At 54.9% G+C, this 8,798-nt stretch overlaps 1 protein-coding gene across 2 annotated transcripts in view; it reads right to left on the reverse strand.

The window, feature by feature from the left end:
• Positions 1-551: 551 nt before the first annotated feature.
• Positions 552-8,798, reverse strand: part of MCCC1 (methylcrotonyl-CoA carboxylase subunit 1) — a 38,716-nt gene continuing 30,469 nt past the window's right edge. For both annotated transcript variants that reach the window (XM_078882819.1, XM_078882818.1), the window contains 3 exons: positions 6,937-7,044; positions 6,566-6,637; positions 552-2,870 (listed from right to left, as the gene is read on the reverse strand). In XM_078882819.1, coding sequence (XP_078738945.1) covers positions 2,727-2,870; positions 6,566-6,637; positions 6,937-7,044 — 324 coding nt within the window. In that variant the 3' untranslated portion in view covers positions 552-2,726. The remainder of the gene's footprint in view (positions 2,871-6,565; positions 6,638-6,936; positions 7,045-8,798) is intronic.

The following is an 8,798-nucleotide window of genomic DNA, read 5'->3' on the forward strand; positions in this document are numbered from 1 at the left end:
GAGACCCGTAGACTCACACAGACACTCACAGACTCACACAGAGACACGTAGACTCACACAGAGACCCACAGACTCACACAGAGACCCACTCACAGAGACACCCACAGACTCACACAGAGACCTGTAGACTCACACAGAGACACCCACAGACTCAACTCACACAGAGACCCACAGACTCACACAGAGACCCACAGACTCACAGACTCACACAGAGACCCACTCACAGAGACACCCACAGACTCACACAGAGACCTGTAGACTCACACAGAGACACCCACAGACTCACAGACTCACACAGAGACCCGTAGACACACACAGAGACCCACTCACACAGAGACCCGTAGACTCACACAGAGACATGTAGACTCACGCAGAGACCCGTAGACTCACACAGAGACCCATAGACTCACACAGAGACACCCACAGACTCACACAGAGACCCGTAGACTCAAAAGAGACCCACAGACTCACACAGAGACCCATAGACACACACAGAGACCCATAGACTCACACAGAGACACCCACAGACTCACACAGAGACACCCACAGACTGAGTTGAGATCAAAATGGATTTACAGGTGCAGTGAGCTGATCGTCTCAGCCCGGTCAACAATCACCGCACACACAAAGACAAAGATTCCCCATGTAGCCTTAACAGACTCTCGGGACAAGTGCAGTTAGCAAGCAGCACCTATGAAGGCTACCGGCACTGGCACACGAGGGGGTGGGTGGCCAGCACCACGCCCGGCCGCCTTTGTCTCCCCAGTGGCGATGTTTACCACACCACCGCGCCAGGTAACTCATTCGAGGCTGAGTCGACCTAGGGAACACACACGCGCGCACACAAGCGCAAGCCCGCGCACGCGGAAACGATCCATGCGAATCGGGTGAAGTTTCATCTCCGAAATGATTAAGTTACGAAACAGACCTGGGCGGTGAGACTGCCACCGCCAACCGTGATTGTTAGGCCCCAGCCAGAGGTCGCAAACGGGTTTTGATTCATAATGGTAGGTTTTTACCCTTTTAACTGGCACAAAACTGACACCTTTATTCAAGGCATCATGTTTGCAATGACCTTATCAGAGTTGCTTCTTTTTGTTTGCTTTATTGACTACTTGTGTTGTGGTCATTGCAAACATGATGCCTTGAATAAAGGTGTCAGTTTTGTACCAGTTAAAAGGGTAAAAACCTACCATTATATTTTGCCACTGGTAAAAGAGATCTCATAGTGGGTTTTGATTCCTTACCCGTACCCGGCCGCACCAGGGTCGCAAACGGGTATCCGTACCCGATACCCGGCCGGGTACGGGTAGGGTACGGGTATCGGGTACCTGATTGCGACCTCTGGGATGAAGCCATGTTGCAGGCGCGGGTGGGTTGATTCTAGGAACTTGAATTGTGAGAAGAGACAAGACGTTGGGAAATGAGTGACAAACGGCGACTCACCAGTGACTCACGGCCTACCCGTACCCGGCCACACCAGGGTCGCAAACGGCTACCCGTACCCAGCCGGTAGCCGGGTACGGGTAGGGTACGGGTATCGGGTACCTGATTGTGACCTCTGGGATGAAGCCATGTTGCAGGCGCGGGTGGGTTCATTCTAGGAACTTGAATTGTGAGAAGAGACAATCTTGCGGCGTTATACTCTCCAACAACTAATCGGCGCGCTGGTCACGTGACAAACCTCACTGGCCGTGTTCGGGTGGTGGGCGGTTACGACGCATCTACGCGTACTAACCGAAAAACATTCACCGCGAACAACATTGCTCGCGCAAAGCCTCCGTGTTAAACTAAAGCGGCATGTGCAAGCGGGTGGGTCGGGCACTCGAAAGAGGCCCGCACGGATCGAGTCAACCTTCCACCGATGCTAGAAATCGCGCTCTCACTTTTGTTCCCGAAGCTGCTCAAGTAATCGGTGATCAAAGGATTTGAAATGAGTAACCACATTTGCAAAAAAACAAAACAAAACCACAGGTCTACAGCTACCCAGGATAGTGACAGGCTTCAGGCCCATAGCTTCAAAGGAGAGCGGCAGGCTTCAGGCCTACAACCACCCAGGAAAACGGCAGGCTTCAGGCCTTGGCTACTCAGTGGAGCGGCAGGCTGCAGGCCTTGTCTACTCAGTGGAGCGGCAGGCTTCAGGCCTAGGCTACTCAGTGGAGCGGCAGGCTTAAGGCCTTGACTACTCAGCTAAGTGGCAGGCTTCAGGCCTTGTCTACTCAGTGGAGTGGCAGGCTTCAGGCCTTGTCTATTCTGATGAGTGGCAGGCTTAAGGCCTTGTCTACTCAGTGGAGTGGCAGGCTTCAGGCCTTTTCTACTCAGTTAAGTGGCAGGCTTGAGGCCTTGGCTACTCAGTGGAGCGACAGACTTCAGGCCTTGGCTACTCAGTGGAGCGGCAGGCTTAGGGCCTCGGCTACTCAGTGGAGCGGCAGGCTTCAGGCCTCGGCTACTCAGTGAAGTGGCAGGCTTAGGGCCTTGTCTACTCAGTGGAGCGGCAGGCTTGAGGCCTTGTCTACTCAGTGGAGCGGCAGGCTTCAGGCCTGAGGGGGGGGGGTGCGGCAGGCTTGAGGCCTTGGCTACTCAGTGGAGCGGCAGGCTTCAGGCCTGAGGGGGGGGTGCGGCAGGCTTCAGACCTTGCCTACTCAGTGAAGCGGCAGGCTTGAGGCCTTGTCTACTCAGTGGAGCGGCAGGCTTCAGGCCTAGGCTACTCAGTGGAGCGGCAGGCTTCAGGCCTGAGGGGGGGGTGCGGCGTCCCCCGTCCCCTCGGCGTCTTCGTGGAAGCGAACGAGGGTGGCGTGGCGCGCCGCCTGGGTCCCCTCAGCGAAGAGCACGGCCTTCACCCGGCCCCCGCGGGGGGCACGGATCGTGTGCTGGGGGGGGGGGGGGGGGTAGGTGGGGGGTGGGCATGGGGGAGAGGGAGAGAAGGATGGGAATAATGAGTGGCTGTGAGAAGGAGATATGGTCTGTGGGCAAGTGTGTGTGAGTGGGCGGGTGTGCGGGCGAGTGTGTGAGTGAGTGTGTGTGGGTGGGCGAGTGTGTGTGTGTGTGGGCGAGTGTGTGAGTGTGAGAGTGAGTGAGTGTGTGGGAGAGTGAGTGTGTGTGTGAGTGGGTGAGTGTGAGTGTATGTGGGAGAGTGAGTGAGTGTGTGGGAGAGTGTGTGAGTGGGTGTGTGAGTGGGTGAGTGTGAGTAAGTGTGGGCGAGTGAGTGTGTGTGTGTGATTTGGCGAGTGTGAGTGTGTGTCGAAGATTGAGTGAGTGTGTGGGCGAGTGTGTGAGTGTGAGAGTGAGTGAGTGTGAGTGGGAGAGTGAGTGTGTGTGTGAGTGGGCGAGTGTGAGTGTATGTGGGAGAGTGAGTGAGTGTGTGAGTGGGCGAGTGTGAGTGTATGTGGGAGAGTGAGTGTGTGTGTGTGGGAGAGTGAGTGTGTGTGTGAGTGGGCGAGTGTGAGTGTATGTGGGAGAGTGAGTGTGTGTGTGTGGGAGAGTGAGTGTGTGTGTGAGTGGGTGAGTGTGAGTGTATGTGGGAGAGTGAGTGAGTGTGTGGGAGAGTGAGTGTGTGTGTGAGTGGGCGAGTGTGAGTGTATGTGGGAGAGTGAGTGAGTGTGTGGGAGAGTGAGTGTGTGTGTGAGTGGGCGAGTGTGAGTGTATGTGGGAGAGTGAGTGAGTGTGTGGGAGAGTGAGTGTGTGTGTGAGTGGGCGAGTGTGAGTGTATGTGGGAGAGTGAGTGAGTGTGTGAGTGGGCGAGTGTGAGTGTATGTGGGAGAGTGAGTGAGTGTGTGGGAGAGTGAGTGTGTGTGTGAGTGGGCGAGTGTGAGTGTATGTGGGAGAGTGAGTGTGTGTGTGTGGGAGAGTGAGTGTATGTGGGAGAGTGAGTGAGTGTGTGGGAGAGTGAGTGTGTGTGTGAGTGGGCGAGTGTGAGTGTATGTGGGAGAGTGAGTGTGTGTGTGTGGGAGAGTGAGTGTGTGTGTGAGTGGGCGAGTGTGAGTGTATGTGGGAGAGTGAGTGAGTGTGTGGGAGAGTGAGTGTGTGTGTGAGTGGGCGAGTGTGAGTGTATGTGGGAGAGTGAGTGAGTGTGTGGGAGAGTGAGTGTGTGTGTGAGTGGGCGAGTGTGAGTGTATGTGGGAGAGTGAGTGAGTGTGTGTGTGAGTGGGCGAGTGTGAGTGTATGTGGGAGAGTGAGTGTGTGGGAGAGTGAGTGTGTGTGTGAGTGGGCGAGTGTGAGTGTATGTGGGAGAGTGAGTGAGTGTGTGGGAGAGTGAGTGTGTGTGTGAGTGGGCGAGTGTGAGTGTATGTGGGAGAGTGAGTGTGTGTGTGTGGGAGAGTGAGTGTGTGTGTGAGTGGGCGAGTGTGAGTGTATGTGGGAGAGTGAGTGAGTGTGTGGGAGAGTGAGTGTGTGTGTGAGTGGGCGAGTGTGAGTGTATGTGGGAGAGTGAGTGAGTGTGTGTGTGAGTGGGCGAGTGTGAGTGTATGTGGGAGAGTGAGTGTGTGGGAGAGTGAGTGTGTGTGTGAGTGGGCGAGTGTGAGTGTATGTGGGAGAGTGAGTGAGTGTGTGGGAGAGTGTGTGAGTGGGTGTGTGAGTGGGTGAGTGTGAGTAAGTGTGGGCGAGTGAGTGTGTGTGTGTGATTTGGCGAGTGTGAGTGTGTGTCGAAAAGTGAGTGAGTGTGTGGGCGAGTGTGTGAGTGTGAGAGTGAGTGAGTGTGTGGGAGAATGTGTGAGTGGGTGTGTGAGTGGGTGAGTGTGAGTGTATGTGGGAGAGTGAGTGAGTGTGTGGGAGAGTGTGTGAGTGGGTGTGTGAGTGGGTGAGTGTGAGTAAGTGTGGGCGAGTGAGTGTGTGTGTGTGATTTGGCGAGTGTGAGTGTGTGTCGAAAAGTGAGTGAGTGTGTGGGCGAGTGTGTGAGTGTGAGAGTGAGTGAGTGTGAGTGGGAGAGTGAGTGTGTGTGTGAGTGGGCGAGTGTGAGTGTATGTGGGAGAGTGAGTGAGTGTGTGAGTGGGCGAGTGTGAGTGTATGTGGGAGAGTGAGTGAGTGTGTGGGAGAGTGAGTGTGTGTGTGAGTGGGCGAGTGTGAGTGTATGTGGGAGAGTGAGTGAGTGTGTGGGAGAGTGAGTGTGTGTGTGAGTGGGTGAGTGTGAGTGTATGTGGGAGAGTGAGTGAGTGTGTGGGAGAGTGAGTGTGTGTGTGAGTGGGCGAGTGTGAGTGTATGTGGGAGAGTGAGTGAGTGTGTGGGAGAGTGAGTGTGTGTGTGAGTGGGTGAGTGTGAGTGTATGTGGGAGAGTGAGTGTGTGTGTGTGGGAGAGTGAGTGTGTGTGTGAGTGGGCGAGTGTGAGTGTATGTGGGAGAGTGAGTGAGTGTGTGGGAGAGTGAGTGTGTGTGTGAGTGGGCGAGTGTGAGTGTATGTGGGAGAGTGAGTGAGTGTGTGTGTGAGTGGGCGAGTGTGAGTGTATGTGGGAGAGTGAGTGTGTGGGAGAGTGAGTGTGTGTGTGAGTGGGTGAGTGTGAGTGTATGTGGGAGAGTGAGTGAGTGTGTGGGAGAGTGAGTGTGTGTGTGAGTGGGCGAGTGTGAGTGTATGTGGGAGAGTGAGTGAGTGTGTGGGAGAGTGAGTGTGTGTGTGAGTGGGTGAGTGTGAGTGTATGTGGGAGAGTGAGTGAGTGTGTGGGAGAGTGAGTGTGTGTGTGAGTGGGCGAGTGTGAGTGTATGTGGGAGAGTGAGTGAGTGTGTGTGTGAGTGGGCGAGTGTGAGTGTATGTGGGAGAGTGAGTAAGTGTGTGAGTGGGTGGGCGAGTGTGAGTGTATGTGGGAGAGTGAGTGAGTGTGTGTGTGTGAGTGGGCGAGTGTGAGTGTATGTGGGAGAGTGAGTGAGTGTGTGTATGTTGAACTTCTTTTGCACCATACTTAGCCAATCACGCTAATCGGGGATGCGGGGGAAGGAGTCGGGAGTGGTGGTGCAGCGGTTAGCGCTACGCTGAGCTACGAAGCCGGTGACCCGAGTTTAATTCCCGCTCACCTGGGTCTGTCCCGTGACCTCATGCACCTAGCCTGGCACAGCAGGCAACTCAAGGCACCTTCTGGATCTATCCTGTGACCTGCACCTAGCCTGGCACAGCAGGCAACCCACGGCACCTGCTGGGTCTGTCCCGTGACCTCCTGCACCTAGCCTGGCACAGCAGTCAACCCAAGGCACCTGCTGGGTCTGTCCCGTGACCTCCTGCACCTATCCTGGCACAGCAGTCAACCCAAGGCACCTGCTGGGTCTGCCCCGTGACCTCCTGCACCTAGCCTGGCACAGCAGTCAACCCACGGCACCTGCTGGGTCTGTCCCGTGACCTCCTGCACCTAGCCTGGCACAGCAGTCAACCCAGGGCACCTGCTGGGTCTGTCCTGTGACCTCCTGCACCTAGCCTGGCACAGCAGTCAACCCACGGCACCTGCTGGGTCTGTCCTGTGACCTCCTGCACCTAGCCTGGCACAGCAGTCAACCCACAGCACCTGCTGGGTCTGTGCAGTATTGTGGCTGTACCGGTGTGTGTGTGTGTGCGTGTGCATGTGCGCGTGTGTGTGTGTGTGCATTTCCACCTCCATCTTCATTGCGTTCATGATGATGAGCGGGTCCCCGGTTTGTACCACATCGCCCACTTTCACCATCACCTGCACCATCACCAACAACACCACCATCACCATCATCACTACCAACCACAGAGATCCCCCGTGTAGCCTCTACAGACTGTAGGGGCAAGTGCTGTTAGTAGCGAGTAGCAACAGCACCTATGAAGGTAGACACAGACAAAGGTCCCCCGTGTAGCCTCAACAGACTGTAGGGGCAAGTACTGAGCGGTGTTACCGCGGCAACGTCACCGTCACCGACGGTAACCGCGGCAACGTCACCTTCACCGACGGTAACCAACGGCAACGTCACCTTCACCGACGGTAACCAACGGCAACGTCACCTTCTCGATGGTGCCGGTCATGGGGGCGATGGCCCCGGCGGTGGCGGTGGGGGCAGCCGCGGCGGAGACGAAATGCGGAACGGGAACCGAGACGGAGACACAGCCAGCCTGCAGCACCCACAATGCAACACACACACAGCCTGTAGTACCCACAATGCAACACACACACACACAAACAGCCTGTAGCACCCACAATGCAACACACACACAGCCTGTAGCACCCACAATGCAACACACACACACACACACAGCCTGTAGCATCCACAATGCAACACACACACACAGCCTGCAGCACCCACAATGCAACACACAGCCTGTAGCACCTACAATGCAACACACACACACACAGCCTGCAGCACCCACAATGAAACACACACACAGCCTGCAGCACCCACAATGCAACACACACACACACAGCCTGCAGCACCCACAATGCAACACACACAGCCTGTAGTACCCAGAATGCATCACACACACAGCCTGTGGCACCTGGCACGCATCACACACACAGCCTGTAGCACCCAGAATGCATCACACACACACAGCCTGCAGCACCCATAATGCAACACACACACAGCCTGTAGCACCCAGAATGCATCACACACCCAGCCTGTAGCACCCAGAATGCATCACACACCCAGCCTGTAGTACTCACAATGCATCACACACACACAGCCTGTAGTACCCAGAATGCATCACACACACAGCCTGCAGCACCCACAATGCAACACACACACACAGCCTGTAGTATCCAGAATGCATCACACACATAGCCTGTAGCACCCACAATGCAACACACACACAGCCTGCAGCACCCACAATGCAACACACACACACAGCTTGCAGCACCCACAATGCAACACACACACACAGCCTGCAGCACCCACAATGCAACACACACACACACAGCCTGTAGCACCTGGCACACATCACACACAGCCTGCAGCACCCAGAATGCAACACACACACACAGCCTGTAGCACCCACAATGCAACACACACACACACACAGCCTGTGGAACCTGGCACACACACACACAGCCTGTAGCACCTGGCACGCATCACACACAGCCTGTAGCACCCAGAATGCATCACACATACAGCCTGCAGCACCCAAAATGCAACACACACAGCCTGTAGCACCCAGAATGCAACACACACAGCCTGTAGCACCTGGCACGCATCACACACAGCCTGTAGCACCCAGAATGCATCACACACACACAGCCTGTAGTACCCAGAATGCATCACCCACACAGCCTGTAGCACCCAGAATGCATCACCCACACAGCCTGTAGCACCTGGCATGCATCACACACACACAGCTGATTATACTGCTGCTGATGATGATAGTGATGATAGTGATGATGATGATGATGATGCTGATGATGGTGATGATGATGATAGTGATGATAGTGATGATGATGGTGATGATGGTGATGATAGTGATGATGATGATAGTGATGATGATGGTAGTGATGATGATGGTGATGATGGTGATGATAGTGATGATGATAGTGATGATGATGGTAGTGATGATGATGGTAGTGATGATGATGGTGATGATAGTGATGATGATAGTGATGATGATGATAGTGATGATGATGGTAGTGATGATGATAGTGATGATAGTGATGATGATGATGATAGTGATGCTGCTGATGATGCTGATGATGCTGCTGATGCTGCTGATGCTGCTGCTGATGATGCTGCTGATGATGCTGATGATGCTGATGATGATGCTGATGATGCTGATGATGATGCTGCTGATGCTGCTGCTGATGATGCTGATGGTGCTGATGATGATGATGCTGTTGCTGATGCTGCTGATGATGCTGCTGCTGATGCTGCTGATGATGCTGC

Source organism: Lampetra fluviatilis, chromosome 67 (genome assembly GCF_964198595.1).
Source record: "Lampetra fluviatilis chromosome 67, kcLamFluv1.1, whole genome shotgun sequence".
In the NCBI taxonomy this organism is placed as follows: domain Eukaryota; kingdom Metazoa; phylum Chordata; class Hyperoartia; order Petromyzontiformes; family Petromyzontidae; genus Lampetra; species Lampetra fluviatilis.